The sequence below is a fragment of the Indicator indicator genome, chromosome 28 (assembly GCF_027791375.1).
Source record: "Indicator indicator isolate 239-I01 chromosome 28, UM_Iind_1.1, whole genome shotgun sequence".
NCBI lineage: Eukaryota > Metazoa > Chordata > Aves > Piciformes > Indicatoridae > Indicator > Indicator indicator.
The window spans coordinates 2,121,301-2,138,703 of NC_072037.1; the positions used below are offsets into that span (position 1 = coordinate 2,121,301).

The following is a 17,403-nucleotide window of genomic DNA, read 5'->3' on the forward strand; positions in this document are numbered from 1 at the left end:
TTAGCAGAGCAAATATTCACCTAAAATGCCATAGTGGAAGCAGATGAAGTGCTTTGGCCCCTGAATCCAGGTCACTGCAGGCAGCCAAAGGAACTGGTCACTGGTACCAGGGCAGGTGGTGCATGTGAACGCCTGGGGTGTGAGTGCCAGGGCAGCCTTGCTCCCTGAACTGCTGCAGCTTCATTTCTAGAAGCCAATAATTCATTATATTGGGTCTTGGAATCTCTTTTCCTTCCATCCTAATTTTTACTTTCTGTAGGTAACTTCTTTATTAAGTAGAAGATTTGAACAAAGCTTCACATTCCCTTTGCATATGAAGTTGCTTCTCCAGTGTGTAATTACTGAAGGTGCTAAAGGGAATGAAAAGAAATAATTATCCAGCTGTTTGACAAAGAGAAAGCCTGGGGTGGTGGCAGGGCTTTGTAGTGCAGACCATGGAACTCCTGGTAGGTACAAGTGAAAATCCCCTGAGTAACACAGAAATAAGGCAGGAAGAAAGCATTGTGCTTGCATTTTGCATGCTAGGTCAGACAGGTAGTGCATGTCAAATGCATCCAGTCAAGGTAGCAGGGGCTGCAGCACCTCTGCTGTGAGGGCAGGCTGAGGGAGCTGGGGGTGTTCAGCTGGGAGAAGACTCCAGGGGGACCTCAGAGCTGCCTTCCAATACCTGAAGGGATCCTATAGGAAGGCTGCAGAGGGACTTTTCATGAGGGTGTCTGGAGACAGGACAAGGGGGAATGGTTTGTACCTGAGGCAGAGTAGGGTTAGACTGAACGTTAGGAAGAAGTTCTTCAGTATGAGGGTGGTGAGACTCTGGAAGAGGTTGCCCAGGGAGGTCGTGGATGCCCTCTCCCTGGAGGTGTTCAAGGCCAGGTTGGGTAAGCAACCAAGTCTAGCTGAGAGGTGTCCCTGCCCATGATGGGGAGGTTGGAGTAGATGTTTCCTGAGGTCCCTTCCAACCTGAGCCGTTCTATGAGGAACTGTAACCCTGCCATGAGTTCAGTAAAATATTGACTCTTCTTGAAGCACTCACATCCCACTGCTGTATGTTTTGTGGAGCTGAGGAGACCTTGGTGCCAATGAAACAGCAACTGGGAGTGGTGTCTGCTCTGGGCATCATCAGCACTTCCAGCCGTGCTGTACCTTGGGCATGCTGTTGTTCCACTGACCAGGTGTTCAGAAACAGTAGAGCTCAGAAATCCTCTCTGGATTGCAGTTCTGTGAGTGAAGGTGCCCAGTCCTGTGTGTTTGCCTTACTGAAGCTCCACAGCTTCCATAGCAGGAGAAGCAGGGACAGCTGCCAGCCACTGGTTTGTGGTGTCTCAAGACACACAGAGTCACTGTGCCCACATGGATTAGTAAGTGTGACAAGCTGAGATGAGCACTTAGAACTGGCCTTTGTTTTGAATCTAAAGATGGCGAGCCTGGCACTGGCAGCCAGCTCGGGTCTTGGCAGCTAGTGAAGTGTCACTGGGTGGTGTTTCCCCAAGTCATGCCCATTCCAGAGTCACTCTTGGAACTGAGGAGAGTCTGAGTTGCTAGAGTGCAACTGGTGGTCTGATGCCTCTTGAGGGGTGACAAGTGGTTGGAGAGACTGTGGAGCCTGTGAGCACCTTCTGCACTGGTTCCTGTGACACTGTCCTGCAGCTGGTAGGACACAGTGGAGAAGCTGTTGAATGACAGCTGGTGGAGCAGCTTCTTCCACTTGAATGCATTGCAGTGGTTCTGGTGATAGGACAGATTGCATCAGGTTGGAGGTGACCCTTGAAGGTCATCTTGTCCAAACCTCCTGCAGTGAGCAGGGGCATCTCCAACTAGAGCAACTCAGGTTGGTCAGAGCCCCATCAAGTTTGGCCTTGAATGTCTCCAGGGATTAGTCCTCTACCACATCTCTGGGCAACCTGTTCCAGTGTTCCATCACCCTCAAGAAGAACTTCCTCCTAATGTCTAACCTAAATCCACCCTGCTCTAATTTCAAACCATTGCCCCTCATCCTCTCACCACCAGGGATGGTGTTTGTCCATCAAGCTCTCCTCCTGGAGGAGATGCAAATGTCCAGGCTGTCTCTGACTGTGGCTGAAGTAGAGCACTGCTCACTTTTGTATCTACCTGGACAGCCTCATTGAAGTGCTTGAATCCTCACCACACCTAGGATGTGTTTTGGACTTTGTATGAAGCCTTCCAGGAGAGCATCAGCTGTAGAATCAAGAGGCAGAGCTTTGTCTTCAGGCCTTCTGCCTCATGGTCAGCTCAGGGAGTCACACAGTTGCCAGCTCCAGTATCCAGAGACTGAGAGGTGTCACTAGGAGACATGAAATGAACCTGGGTTGCATCAGCCTGAACAGTCACTTCTTGAGCAGAGTGGCCGGAGGTGGATTTGTGCAGGAGGAAGCTGTATCTCAAGCAGAAAGGTGAAGTGAAGGTGGCACACCATGCCAGCACCAACTCAGTTTGGTTCAGTCTCCATGGCAGACAGAGCAGGAGGGTGACCCTGGGCAATGTGAGCAGAATTCAGGGTGGGCTTCAGATTCAGAAGCTGCAAGTGTGCATCCTCAGCTTGGGAGGGCTCCTTGAGAGGGGCACAAGAGCGCTTCCTAGGGAGCAGAATGTGACAGAATGTACAACATCAGACTTGTCCTGAGACAGGTCTCTTCCTTGACTCATAGAATCATTAGGTTGGAAAAGACCTCTAAGATCATCAAGTCCACCTTCTACCCAACATCTCCATGTTCCATGTTTCCTCTTTCATCTCTTCATAGCCAGCTCAAGATAGCCAAGTCTCAGCTTGCTGTTCTTCCAGGCCATGACTCAGTAGCTCAGGGAAAAATGTTCATTAAATATCCAGTGGCTTAAAGGCCTGGGTTTGCTTTCTGCCTCTAAAGTGCTGCTGTCTGTGCTGGACACTAATGGGTTTGGTTTTGCTGGGGCAGTAGTCACTTGAATAATGCATTTCCTGCTGAGCCTTTTGAACAGTCCCCTGGCTGCTTCCCATCTGAAGGGAAGTGGAAAAGGTAATTAGCAGCCCCTTGAAAAAGGATCAGCAGGTGGGTGGGAGCACGTTGGGTTCACACATGGAATTGCCATGGAAATGCTGAGATTTCCTGGCACTCAATCCAGTGTGTGGGCTCCAAAGATAGTTGCACTCATGGGTCTGTCTCCTTTCCATCTTCCTACCCTACAAAGCAGTGCAGTCTTTCACTTCAGGACAGCTACTGCTGGCCATGGCTTTGCCATCTGGGCAGCTGGTGGCCAGGGGTGCCGCAGGGAGCTGGGTGCTGCGCTGCCAGCTCAAGGCCTTTTGTGTTTCTCTCATGTCAAACCAACTGACAGAAAATCAGGGAGGAAAAGAAACTCAAACCCTTCTGCTTTACCCTTTTCTTTTTGTTCTGAAAAAGAGAAACTCGGTGCACAAAACACTGGGAGTTTGTCGCTTGTGCTGCAAGCTGTGACCAGGTCAGCAGCCCTTGGGTGGCTCAATGCCCTGCAGCAGGCAGGGCTGAGCAGGGGCTGTGCTCAGGCTGTGCACTGAGACCTGGGTTTGCTTCTAGCCTTGTTTGATGGTCATGCATGCTTCAAATATTGGATGTATTTGTCAGAAGTGGCTCATTTCTGGCTGACAGATGTCTGAACATGAGCCAGCAGTGTGCTCAGGTGACCAAGAAGGCCACCAGCATCCTGCCTTGGAGCAGCAATAGTGTGGCCAGCAGGACCAGGGCAGGGATTATGCTCCTGTACTGGGCATTGATGAGGCCATACCTTGAGTACTGGGTTCAATTTTTGGGCCTCTCACTCCAAGAAGGACATTGAGGGGGTGGAGCTGGTCCAGAGAAGGACAACAAAGCTTGGGGAAGGGTCTGGAGAACAGGGCTGGGGAGGAGCAGCTGAGGGACCTGGGGCTGTTCAGCCTGGAGAAGAAGAAGCTAAGGGGAGACCTCATTGCTCTCTACAGCTCCTTGAAAGGAGGTTGAGTTAGGTGGGGGTTGGTCTCTTCTCCCTAGTATCAAGTGATAGAATGAGAGGCAATAGCCTGAAATTGTGCCAGGGGAGGTCTAAGTTGGAGATGAGGCAAAATTTCTTTGCTGCAGGAGTGGTCAGGGATTGGAAGAGGCTGCCCAGGGAGGTGGTTGAGTCCCCATCCCTGGAGGTGTTCAAGAAATGTGTGGCTGTGGCCCTTGGGGACATGGTTTGATGGCCATGGTGATGTTGGGCTGGTGGTTGGACTCGATCTCAGAGGCCTTTTCCAGCCCAAACCACTCTATGATGTTGCTGCCAGCTCTGGAGGTTCAGAAGCCAGTGGGCACGTGTCCATCTGACAGCGTCCCTGGGGGAACCTACTGTGTCCCTCTTCCTTCCCCTTCAGCAGTAACCAAGAGCCTCCCGACTCTGCTGGCACCTGGGGTGCTTTGGTGCTAAGGGCAGCGTGCTGTCTGTTTCAGATCACCTGCTAGCAGACTCCTACCTGGGGCAGGAGGACTCCCCTGAGATGCAGCAGGCGGCGCAGAACAAGCGCAGGCTCTCGGTCATCTCGGACGGCAAGTTTGAGAGGAGCTTCTCGGAGGAGCAGGCAGAGAAGGTGCCGAGTGAAGGACCCAAGGCCCGCGTCTACACCATCTCCGGTGAGAGGCCGATGCTGTCAGACCACGAGAGCGAGAGCATGGAGCTGGTGGTGATGAAGGGAGCTGCCCAGGAGGAGTGCCACCACGGGCACCACGTGCAGAGCGCAGGCGGCTCGCACGGCAGCAGGCACTGCAAGGCCTGGCCGGGCAGCCGGCAGGGCTCCAAGGAGTGCCCCACCTGCTCCCGCCTGGCTGCCCCGTCCCAGCAGTCCTTTGACCTGGAGCAGCATCAAAGCGGTGACGCTGGGTGGCACAGAAAAAGGCTGGAGAGGATGTACAGCGTCGATCGAGTGTCTGGTACGTGAGGGTGGGCGCTGCGTGCTGGAGGGGTGGCACCCACCTCAGCCTAGCCTGGAGGTTTGCTTGCAGTGTTTCCCTTTTGGCACCCCTGGGGAAAGGAGTTGTCAAAGGGGGAGTCTGAAATAAGCTGAGCTCAGTCTGAGGCCAGCTCCTCCAAGCCCCCCTGTCTCTGCTTCTGGCTCAGCACCTGGGTGGTTTCCATGTGGCTTAATGAGGGTGGTCTGTGTGGGCTCCCCTTTTGCTGAAGGAAAAGCAAGAGAGGAGTGGCTGTGTCAAAGCTCCCACACTGATGCTCATCTGGGAGGCATTTCAGGGCAGGACCCTCTCTCCTCTGCCTCACTCTGGGGCTGAGGAAGGTGAAACCTTTGTGAATGTGCCAGGATGCTCCAAGGAGCCTCAGCTCAGGGACTCAGGTCTGTACTTTGGTGTGTCTGTGAGATGCTGGTCTGCATGGCTGGAAGCAGTTCAGCAGGGGCCCTCACTTCATGGCCTTTCCTCTCCACTCACTATTTGCTCAATTTTTTCAGGGAGTAGGGCTTGTAATTATTGTTACATTAAAAAAAATTCTGATTGTCTTTCAAAATTTAACCATTACACAAATCTATGATCTCCCTGGGCAACTTGTTCCAGTGTCTCACCAATCTCACTCTAAAGAATTTCTTCCTCATCTCCACTCTCAGTCTCCCCTCTCCCAGCTCAAAGCCATTGTCCCTCATCCTGGCACTCCCAGCCCTTGTCAGAAGTCCCTCCCCAGCTCTCCTGGAGCCCCTTCAGGTACTGGAAGGCTGCTCTGAGGTCTCCCTGGAGCCTTCTCTTCTCCAGGCTCAATAGCCCCAACTCTCCCAGCCTGTTCCCACAGGGGAGGTTCTCTATTCCTCTGATCATCTCTGTGTCCTCCTCTGGGCCCATCCAGCAGCTCCAGGTCCTTCTTGTGCTGGGGTCCCCAGAAGTGGAGGCAGTGCTGCAGGTGGGGTGTGAGCAAAGCAGAGGGGCAGAATCCCCTCCCTGTGCTGCTGCTCTCCCTGCTCTGGATGCAGCTCAGCACACAGCTGCCTGCTGGGCTGCCAGGGACCACTGCTGGCTCCTGGGGAGTTTGTCATCAACTGACACCCTCAAGTCCCTCTCAAGAGAAGGTTGTTGTTCATTAGCCCTGCTTTGGATCAAAGCTAGTGACTCAAAAGCTGTAAAATACATGGAGAGAGCCAGCCCTTCACGATGTATAAACCCTGAAAAGCCTGGACAGAATCACTGGCTAAAAGGACTTTGTGCAGCTTCTCCTCCTTCACCAGTGTTGTGTGTTCAAGACTTACAACAAGCAATTCATTTCCAGTCTGAGCTGCTTGGCATTTCTTCTCTGTTTGCTGGAGAAGAGCAGACACAGCAATTTCATAGGAACTGTTTAGCCTGCTAGAATGCAGCTTTTGCTTCAGGTCCAGATTTCCTTAGAGTGCCTCTGTGTAGGGCTTGACAGAAACTTAGCTGAGAGTGTCTGTTACAGCTTTCTGTAGGATTTCTTGGAAGCTTCACTTCAGAGGAAGCCTCCCCAGTTGCATTGAGCATTTCTTGCAGCTGCAGTTGCAGCCACTTTTTGTGCCACCAGGGAAGAGCAGGATCAGTCTGTGGCAGATGATGATCCGTGCAAACCATGTGGTGAGGTCCCTGCTCTGTGGTAATTCTGCCTGCAGCAGGCACACAGGGTTCAGCTGGGCTATGGCCAGCCACAGTGAATGAAAAGAACTCCTCCTAATGATGTCACAATATTCATGACAGATTCTGTAGCTGCTAAAGATTCACAGGTTGCATCAGGTTGGAAGGGACCCTCAAGGATCTTCTTGTCCAACCCTGCTGCGGTCAGCAGGGACACCTCCAACTAGATCAGGCTGCCCAGGGCCACAGCAAGCTTGAATTTCTCCAGGGATGGAGCCTCCACCACATCCCTCAGCAACATGTTTCAGTATTTAAGCACCCTCACTGTGCAGAACTTCCTCCTGATGTCCAACCTAAATCTCCCCTGCTCTAGTTTCAAACCATTGCCTCTCATCCTATCCCCACAGGCCTTTCTGAACAGTCCCTCCCCAGCCTTCCTTCCTGTGGGTCCCCTTCAGATGCAGAAATGTAGTTATAAGGTCACTCTGGAGCCTTCTCTTCTTCAAGCTGAACAGCCCCAACTCCTCTCGAGCCTTTCCTCACAGCGGAGGTGCTCCAGCCCTCTGATCATCTTTGTGGCCTCCTCTGGACCAGAGGAGGGCCATGATGATGATCAGCTGAAACACCTCTCCTACAAAGACAGGCTGAGGGAGCTGGTGGTGTTCAGCCTGCAGCGGAGAAGGCTCGGGGGAGACCTTAGAGCATCCTTCCAGTACCTGAAGGGGCTCCAGGAGAGCTGGGGAGGGACTTTTGACAAGGGCTGGGAGTGACAGGAAAAGGGGCAATGGTTTGAAATGAAAGAAGATTTAGATTGGATGTTAGGATCAAGTTCTGCACCATCAGGGTGGTGGAACACTGGAATAGGTTCCCCAGGGAGGTGGTTGGGGCCCCATCCCTGGAGATATTCAAGGTCAGGCTTGACAGGGCTGTGGGCAACCTGATCTAGTTGAGGATGTCCCTGCTGACTGCAGAGGGGTTCCAACTAGACATTTGGAGGTCCCTTCCAACCCAAACCATTCTATGATTCTGTGAGGTTGCCCAGAGCCTGTCCAACCTGACCTGGGGTGGTTCCAGGGATGGTTCCAGGGATGGGGCATCTCCCACCTCTCTGGGTAACCTGGGCCAGGGTCTCAGCACCCTCAGGTGTTCTCTCTAGTCTGAATCTCCCTTATATATGAAGAGGCTAAGACTCTCCTGCATAGGACAGGGCAGGATACTGAAGAAAAGGAGCTTGGCAAGTCTTGCTCTCTGAGCAATGTCTCTGCTCTCTTCCAGATGATGTCCCCATCCGAACCTGGTTCCCCAAAGAGAACCTCTTCAGTTTCCAAACCGCCACTACAACTATGCAAGCGTAAGTGACCACTGCTGCAGCCCCCCTCGTGCATCTGAAAGCTGGTGACCAGCTCCCAGCTGCAGCTGAGAGCCTGGAGCAATCCAGTTGTGTGTTTGGCCCCTCAGGCTGGGGATGAGAGACAGAATCTTGTCTCACACTAAGCTCCTTTTTGCACTTACTAATTCTCTTTCCTACTGCTCCCATTGGTCTGGTTTTACCTTCTTGAACTCCTTGGGCTCCCCAGCTCTCCTCTGCTTCCCTGATGTTCTGTGTGAGGCTGTGCCCTCTCCCTGGCTGCTGCTGCAGAGCAAGGGTGCTGCGTGAGCACCAGCTGACACCCTCCACCTCTTGCTTCTGCTGTGGCCACTGCCCCAAGGAATGTGTTAGTTACTTCAGGCTGCACTCTTCACTCAGAGGAGTGTCTCTGTAGGATGGGAGCTCAGCCTGCAGCTTCTGCACTGCTCTGGCCATTTGAAGAAGGTGCTGGTAAAGCCTCTGCAAAGTGTGAAGAGTTAGGAGCAGCCTTTCCCTCCACACTGCACACAGGGTTTGGTGCCCCTGGTTGCTGTGTGCTGGCAGGAGGCAGTTCTGGAAGGACTGGAGAGAGTAAGAGAAATCTCATTTCCAGGTAGTAACCAGCTGGTCAGGAAAGGTCATCTCCCTGCCTGCCTGGCTGGGAAGCCAAGGCAAGCACTGAGGGAAAGGAGACAGACACTGTTCTGCCTTTTAAAGCCCTTCTCCAGCCTTGTCACCTTTTACCTGGGTCCTTCCTCCAATGTCTGTGTCACCCTCAGCTCTCCTGCTCTCTATTTCTCCTTTTCTAATCTGGTGCCCTTTTTGTAACCCAGTTCTCTGCTGTTTTTTCTTTCCCTTGTACCTTTGTCTTTGCAAGTCCCAAAAGAGGCTGATTATTGATCTTGAGATATCCCAGACTGGATCAGACCTCTAAGGACCAGGCTGGGCAGAAGGGTAGCTGCTGAGGTATTGGAAAGGATCTGCATCCCCAAAAAATGCCTATATTGTGCCCTTCCCCTCCAGCCCTCCCAGGAGGTGTGAGGCATGGGAGCAGCATGGGGAAGGCATTTGCCTGGTGCCAGTGTGATGTGTGGTGCTGTGATGCTAATCCTACCCTGACAGTGGGAGTGAGGAGCTTCTGGGGGCTTCTGCTCTCTATTGTCCTAGTGCTGCTTCTCCTACCTGACCCCTACATCCACCTGCCCCCATCTCAGGGACTGTAAATCTGGCATCCCAGCTGGCTACACTCCTGGGCACCAGGTTGGCAGGGCCTGAGGACAGTCCAAGGGCAATCTGGCAGACAGTGGCTTTGCCCTTCAGAGATGTTGGCTGGTCACAGTGCCTGGTCTGGTACTGTTGTGACCTGGTGCACCTAGAATCAGCACCTTGCCTTTGGGCACATCCTTTGTTCCCTGGAGTCAGCTTTGGTGGGCACAAGAGTTGTTGCAGAATGATGCCCCATGGCAGAGCTTGCAGGCAGAGCAAAGCTTGAAGGCCTTTGCTTTGGGGTTGCTTTGAGGAGTGATGGGTGCCCTAAGGAAAGCCTTGGGAAGCACAGCTCCTGGACTTAACATAGCTCCTTGGTTACCATTTCTGGAGGTTCTGTGCTGCCTCCTGTGCTCCCAACCTGTGAGGTTGCTTTGGGGAGTGATGGGTGCCCTAAGGAGAGCCTTGAGGAGCACAGCTCCAGAATTTAATGTAGCTCCTTGGTTACCATTTCTGGAGATTCTGTGCTGACCTCTAGAAGTTGAAGGCAACTCCCTGAGCTGGTCGAGGTAACTCCTCCAGGTGCCCCTGTCCACCAAGGAACCAAGGCTTGGCTCCTTCATAGACCAGAGAGCATGAGCTGACTTCACAGATCTTTGTTAGTGTGGGAGAAGGTCTCCCTGATGCCAAGCTCCTGTGGTAGCCCCATGGGCCACGTTCAGCTGTCGGTTGTATACCTGCACGTTCTCAGGGGCTGCGTGGAGCTTCCTTTGCATCCAAGCCACATGCCAACACTGCCCCAGGGAGGACTTAGCTCCATCAGGTTAAGAGTCTCACCTCTGAGAACTGTTTAATTTAAAAAGCAATTTCCTTCTACCTAACAAGAAATATTCCTGCTGGAGGGAGAATCCCCTCAGGACGCTGGGGCTGAGCACTAATGAGTTCCTCTTCTCTTCCCTTTCCTTGCACCTCCTGGAATCTCTAGCATCTCGTAAGTATCCTCTTCTTTTGGATTTATTCTTGATTTCGTGTCTGCTGGTGTCCTAGGTAAACTCTCCTGTCCATCATATCCACTTGTGCTTTCCCTGTGCTAGGACAGTTTGTCAGCTGGCAAGAGAAGTTAGATGGCTACAGCTCCTAGGTCTGCCTGGATCACCCTGAGGGGAGGCTACAGTTGCCAGCCTGCCTCTGTCCCTCTTGAGCCTGCTGTGCTGAGGTTTTGTCTGCAGGCTCCTAGGTCCATTCCTCTGCAGCAGGGAGGATGGCTGCTTGCCTCCATTCTTTGGGCCACTTGCTTTAGGAACAACTCTTCCAGCCATAGCGAGTGAGGACCTTTGGTTTGGTGACTCTTCTGCCTGGCCTCTGACTCCCACGCAGTCCTGCAAGGGCTGCCTCTCTTCCTTGGCCAACCTAACCTCTCTCTGTTGTGTCTGGTGAGAGTTTTCCTGTCTGTGTTTGGTGTCCTCTCCAGTTCAAAGCTGTGTAGTTGGTTAATGGCTTGAAATGGTTTCCCAGGGCGTTCAGGGGCTACGCAGAGAGGAAGAGACGGAAACGAGAGAATGATTCTGCAGCTCTTATCCAGAGGTAGGGCCCCTGTTCTGCCATGGCTGTGACCTTGCCTGATGTTGCATGGGCCCTTTGGGTGTCAGTAGTGACCTTGGATGGCGCTGAACGTGGCTGTCCCTGTCTGTGTTGCTGTTCCTAGGGACATGAGCAGTGGCTGTGTTGGAAACGTGGAGGTGAGTGATGCTGCAGTGCTCAGGGTAGCTGATCTCTGCCTTCTTAAAGGAACACTGTCTTCTGAGCTTCCCAATGTGATCCATAGAAGCTGTGGCTCAGGCACAAAATGTGTCAGATGTGTAAAAAAAAATTAAAAGATGGTTGCATTTTGTAGAATCATAGAATAGTCTGGGTTGGAAAGGACTTTTCAAGGTCATCCAGTCCAACCCCCTGCAGTCAGCAGGGACACCTGCAACTAGAGCGGGTTGCTTAGAGCCCCAGATAACTTCACCTGGGATGGTTCCAGGGATGGGGCATCTCCCACCTCTGGACCAAGGTCTCACCACTCTCAGTGTCAAAAATTTCTTCCTTCTCTCCAGTCTGAATCTCCCTCTTTTAGTTTCAAACCATCACCCCTTAGCCTGTCAAAACAGGCCCTGAGAAAAAGTCTGTCCCCAGCTTTCTGTTCAACCCCTTTAAGCACTGCAAGGCCACCAGAAGGTCTCCCTGGAGCCTTCTCTTCTCCAGGCTGAACAACCCCAGTTTGTTTGAGGACATCTGCAAATGAACCTCAAGGATCTGAGACCTAGGCAGAATAAACATTTCTAGTGACTAGAAGTCTAGTTCTTAAATACTTCTTAAATTATTATTTATTTCTTTATTTTAAAAAGAACAGAAAGGAACAAAAAGGGAATGGGGCTGACTCCTTGTCTGAGTATTTCACACAGAATCACCCACACAGAGTTTCGGGTTGGAAGAGACCCTCAGGATCACCAAGTCCAACCCAGAACTCTAGTCTACAAGGTTCACCCCTAAACCAGAGCCCCAAGCACATCCAAACCACCTTTAAAAACACATCCAGGCTTGGGGACTCCACCACCTCCCTGGGCAGCACATTCCAGTCCCTGACCACTCTTGCTGGGAAAAAAATGTTTCCTACTGTCCTGTCAAAACCTCCCCAGTCACAGCTTGAGGCCATTCCCTCTTGTTCTATCACCAATTACCTGTGAGAAGAGACCAGCAGCAGCCTCTCCACAACCTCCTTTCAGGTAGTTGTAGAGAGCCAGGAGGTCTCCCCTCAGCCTCCTCTGTTTCACCCTAACCATCCCCAGCTCCTTCAGTTGCTCTTCATCAGATTTCTTCTCCAGGCCCTTCCCAGCTTCCTTGCCCTCCTCTGCCCTGGCTCCAGCACCTCCACCTCTCTCTTGGATTGAGGAGCCCAAAACTGGACACAATACTCCAGGTGTGGCCTCCCCAGAGCTGAGTCCCAGGGGACAATCCCCTCCCTGCTCCTGCTGGACACAGCATTGCTGATCCCAGACAGGATGCCTTTGGCTTTCTTGGCCACCTGGGCACTGCTGACTCCCATCCAGCTGCTTGTCCATCAGCACCCCCAGGTCCCTTTCTGCCAGCAGCTTTCCAGCCACACTGCCCCAAGCCTGCAGCACTGCTTGGGGTTGTTGTGCCCCAAGTGCAGGACCTGGCACTTGGCCTTGTGGCAGCTCCTCCTGGGAACATTGGCCATGGATCCAATCTCTCCAAGTCCTTCTGCAGAGCCTGCCTACCAGAAGAGCCCTGGTTTCCCTCTGCTGGCTTCATCAGGTAGCCACTGTGTATTTGAGGGTTTTTTAGTGGATCAGGGCTGGTGTATTTTGGCAGCCTGCTCAGAAGGGTAACACAGCATCTGTGGCATTGGTTAAAAGCTGCCACCATCACTTCAGCACTGTGCAAAAACAAAGTGGGGAGAGAAAAAAATAAATCAGGTTTTCCTAACTGGGAAATTGCCAGGAAACTGTTTTTGGTTTGGGTTGGTTTTTTTTTTTTTAGCAACTTAAGAGGATTTTTTTTTCATCACTAATGAAGAGAAAGAAGATTCCAAACTCAAGTTACTATAAATAAACAGACAGTGTATCTTTAAAAAGAAAGAGATTTGTCAGAATGTGTGAGGCAGTGGAAAGTCTTTGGTAGAAAATGGTTTCATCATGAGGCCTGTGAGTCCAGGAGCAGGAGTTCTGACCTTGGTGATGCTGTGTTGTCAGGATAGAGAATGGCCTGGAGTGGCTGCAAGGCTCTTCACCTCCTGTGGACACTGAAGGTCTAGGCAGGATGGTACAGAGGGAGCCCATCTGCAATCATCTTGTGACAAAAGAGGAGCCAGGACAGCAGGGATGGGTGTTTGGTTGTGCCATGCAAGCAGACCTGGCAGGGATGGGTGTTTGGCTGTGCCATGCAAGCAGACCTGGCAGTGGTGGGTGTTTGGCTGTGCCATGCAAGCAGACCTGGCAGGGATGGGTGTTTGGCTGTGCCATGCAAGCAGACCTGGCAGGGATGGGTGTTTGGCTGTGCCATGCAAGCAGACCTGGCAGGGATGGGTGTTTGGCTGTGCCATGCAAGCAGACCTGGCACTGGTGGGTGTTGGCTGTGCCATGCAAGCAGACCTGGCAGGGATGGGTGTTTGGCTGTGCCATGCAAGCAGACCTGGCAGGGCTGGGTGTTTGGCTGTGCCATGCAAGCAGACCTGGCAGGGATGGGTGTTTGGCTGTGCCATGCAAGCAGACCTGGCACTGGTGGGTGTTTGGCTGTGCCATGCAAGCAGACCTGGCAGGGATGGGTGTTTGGCTGTGCCATGCAAGCAGACCTGGCAGGGATGGGTGTTTGGCTGTGCCATGCAAGCAGACCTGGCAGTGGTGGGTGTTTGGCTGTGCCATGCAAGCAAACCTGGCAGGGATGGGTGTTTGGCTGTGCCATGCAAGCAGACGTGGCCAGGTGTAAGGGTTGCTGGCAGTTCAGTGTTCAGCTCTCTTGTCCAGGCAGTAAGGAGGACCTCAGCCCTCCCAGTTTTGGGTGCTTGTTGTTCATGGCCTTGGGTGTTTTGGGAGTTGAGCCTCTTCAGTGCTTGGCCATCTGTGTCTGGTGCCCAGGGAGGCTGGTGTGGGCATTGCCTTGAGAGCAAGAGGTTTGCTGAACCTTGTGAGGTGTCCCTGGCCATGGCAGGGGGGTTGGAGCTAGATGATCCTTGAAGTCCCTTCCAACCCTGACAATTCTGTGATTCTATGACTGCTGCAAGGAGGAGCTGAGGACGAGGAGGTGTGTGGTGCCCTCAGGAGCTCTGCAGGGCACTGTTGTGTTAGTAGTTCAAGGTCAGTGGCTGACCTTGGCTGGGTGGTGAAGAGACTTCTCTGCAGAGACCAAATGGCCTCTGGAGTGTGTGGAGTGAGGCTGCTGAGTCTTGGAGACCCTTTGACTGGGCTGGCTGCTGTGGAGGTGGCACAGGGTGGTGCAGAGCATGGAGCAAGCTGGAGCCTGTCAGGAGGAGGGAGTGCTCAGGAAAGGGAATGATCAGGAGATTTTTGTCACTGCAACTTGAGGGATGCTTGATGAATTTTGATGGGTGAAGAATTTCAGATAGTGATCAACTAACAGTACTTTTCTGGGTGCAGTTGCAGGAGCTGGGCAGGAAGCCTGGGCAGGTTTGTGTAGCCCCAGATTGCTGAGCCAGTCTTTTCATGCATGCACAGAGGGGCCTGAGGATGAACACAGCTGCAAAAGTCCTCGAAGGGTCTAGATGAGCACAGGGTGCCCACATTAAGAGGCAGTCCCAGGCCTGTACCTCCTTTCCAAAGTGCTTTTTTTTTTCTCTAGAAGAGATGAAGAGGCAGACAAGGCCTTGGTGCCATTCTCTGAGCATTTTGTGTGCTGGTTAACCTAGAACAGCTGGATTCTCCCTGGAGCTGCTCTCAGCAGTCTCTAGCAGATGTGCCTAGCAGCTGCCCTCAGCCTGCACTCATGGGAGAGAGCAAGCTGTCCATGCAGCTGGGAGCAACACTCTTCTGCTTTACCTTCCTTTCCCCAGCATCTGCAGAAGCTCCCAGGCAGAGAGGACAACTGAGCATTAAACAGGAAAATAGATTTTGCTCCAAAATGCCAAAAGCCCTAAGGATGCAGCAGTGGCCTTGGCAGTCAACATTGGTGCTCAGTGTCTGCTGTGATCTCACTCTGGGTGTCTGGTGTGGTCCATTGTGACACGAAGATCACAAAGATTCTCATGCTGATGAGTTACAACCTGGTATCCACGACCTCTCTGTGTAAAGAGCAACCCTTGGTCCCTTAAAATCTTGGATTAATTTGGCTTTGAATCTAATGCACACTAAGAGAGGCCACATTCAGTCACCACACACCCCAGAGGGCTTTGGACACGGGGCCAGTCCAGTGTGTGGTGGTGAGCTGCTTTAGGTACTTCTCTAAAAGGGGAAGTTGTCCACCCCACAGCTGTGAATCTTCACCTACCCAGCTGGAGCCAAAAGAAATCTTTGTAAAATACCACTCAGAGCCCAAGTGCAGATGGAAATTTGTCATGGAGTTATGTTGCTCCAGCTTCACTGCCCAGCTGCTGATGGGGATCCCAATGACAACATGAAACCCAGCACCAAAGTGGGGCACAGTGCAGAGGGTGGCATGGCTGAAGGGTTGTGTCTGTGCTGATCTCTGTGCAGGACCAGGTGTTGCTGACTTTTTGTTCTGAACAGCATCATGTTGGTGCTGAAAGTGTGTCCTAGCCCAGTGAAGCTGCTAAAGCATCTGCATGGTGTTGTCACATGTCCTTGCTCATCCCACTAACCTGTCTGTGAGCCAGACAACTCTGTCACATCACCAGCAGTGGGCTCTGTTGCTTGGTGTCTCAGTGTGTGTTGGTGGGACAGAGGGAATCAGGAAGGCTCCCACATCCCCTGCAGGCTCCGGGTACAGGGGCTCACTGCCATCCTAGCAGGGCTGTGGGGGCTGCACTGCAGGGTGAAGTCACTCTCACTAAGTGGGGTCACAAAGAGGTGACACTTTTCCTAACAGTCCACATGCTGCTTCTTTCTCATGTCTCTTCTGGTGTCCTGTTTGGCTCCTGTCCTGTTTGGTTCCTGTCTAGTTGAGTGATGAGAAGTTAAGGGCAACATGTCCCTTGCACTGGGAGGAGCTGGACCAGAGTCCCTTTGCCCAGGTCCCTCTGGAGTGGCCAGGACAGTCCCTTTGACAGAGGCTGGGAGGTGTAGCTGCTCCCCAAGGCTTACCCTCTGGTGGACTCTCCCCTGGAGCTGTGTACTGCACTGCCCCACTGAAGTCTGCCTGAAGCCCAGGCAGGGAAGGATGTGGCTGGGCAGCGTTAGCAGGGAGCAAACCCATGAGGAGACAGCCTTGCTGAATACTAATCTCTGAAGAAGATGATGGTTCAGTCTTTCCAGCTCTTTGCCCTGAAGATTAGTATGGGCTGCATGGTTGCTAAGAGCACAGGTGGGATTGTAGGAGCTGCTGGGAACATGGAGCACAGCCATGAGCATGGTGTGTGCCTGAGCCTGGCAGGGCAGAGCTGGGGAGGGAGGGGAGCAGGTACTGCTCTTCACCAGGAGAAGAGGGAGCCAATGGCCATGTCTTTGGCAAAGTTACAGCACAGGTGTGCCTTGGCTGTAGGGAAGTGAGGGCAGGCCATGAGAAGGGGGCTGCCCTGCAGGACCTCACTTGCCTTGTTCCACCAGCCCAGGGAGCTCAGAGCAGACAGCCCTGCACTGGACAAACCTAACTGTCCCCAGCAGTGAGTAGGGGCAGGCTGGCAAACTGCTCTCCAGCTTTTGAATGCTGCTGTCTTCCCACTTCCATTTTTTGTTTCCTCTGTTTGTCCAGTCCTGCTGGCCCCAGGTGTTGCTGTGTGTCACTCTTCTCAGAGGTTGTGTCTGGCCTTTCTTTCAGGAATTTTCGGAAGCACCTCCGCATGGTGGGGAGCCGAAGGGTTAAAGCACAAAGTAAGTGAGAACCTGTAGGATGTGGCTGTGAGGTTTGTGCCAGTGGGACATGGGGAACCTAACCTTGTGTGCAGGTGTGGGTAGAAAGGACCTAGCACTGGGACAGAGAAAGGATTTGACCTGCTGGTGCCATTTTACGCTGTGAGAAAGCAGCCAGGTTGTTGCAAGCCTCCACGACCCATGGATATCTGCCAGCAGCCTGTAAGCTGTTTCTGAGGACCTCTGCCCTGGCTGTGAGAGATCTCTGTGGCTGCAATGCAAGGAGTGGAAGGAGAGCTGCAGCATCCTCATTCCATGTGGTTTTGGTGATCACCAGCTGGTGAGAAGAACCAGAGCTGAGAGCTCAGCAGAGCTGGTGAGGGCTGCCTGGCTCTCACAGAAGCTGTGGACCGGGTACCAAGTGGATTGGTGGCTTTCTCTTTCCTCCTCTTCTATCCCACTGCCATCTCCACAGCAGGACCTGGGGACAGTTACCTGGTGGGAGCTAAGAGGATGGGGGAAGGCAGAAGGAAGAGGAACAGGGAAGAGACTGGTGCAAGGGGGAAATGAAGGAGCATTGTGCCTCACTGGGGAAGAAATCACCTCTTGGGTGTGGGAAACAGCAGCTCCCTTTTCCTGAAGAAAGCAACTCTCCTCCATCCCTTGGCTGGGGCAGCTCCCTTTTCACTGTGGAGGGTGTAACTGGCTCCCAAGAGCTGAGGATTGCTCCAGAAGAGGAAGCAGCTTGTTCTTCCCACCCTCTGGCCATGCATCATGTACAGACCGCCCACAGCAAAGCGTG

The 17,403-nt window shown here is 52.7% G+C and overlaps 1 protein-coding gene across 5 annotated transcripts in view; it reads left to right on the plus strand.

Annotated features, from left to right (window-relative positions):
• The window catches only part of NSMF (NMDA receptor synaptonuclear signaling and neuronal migration factor), a 57,022-nt gene that overhangs the window by 22,576 nt on the left and 17,043 nt on the right, over positions 1 to 17,403 (plus strand). For 2 of the 5 annotated variants that reach the window (XM_054393401.1, XM_054393405.1), the window contains exons 3-7: positions 4,437 to 4,913; positions 7,839 to 7,914; positions 10,103 to 10,108; positions 10,633 to 10,701; positions 16,570 to 16,622. In XM_054393401.1, the coding sequence (XP_054249376.1) occupies positions 4,437 to 4,913; positions 7,839 to 7,914; positions 10,103 to 10,108; positions 10,633 to 10,701; positions 16,570 to 16,622 (681 nt within the window). The remainder of the gene's footprint in view (positions 1 to 4,436; positions 4,914 to 7,838; positions 7,915 to 10,102; positions 10,109 to 10,632; positions 10,702 to 16,569; positions 16,623 to 17,403) is intronic. The other 3 variants (XM_054393403.1, XM_054393402.1, XM_054393404.1) reach the window with 3 other exon arrangements.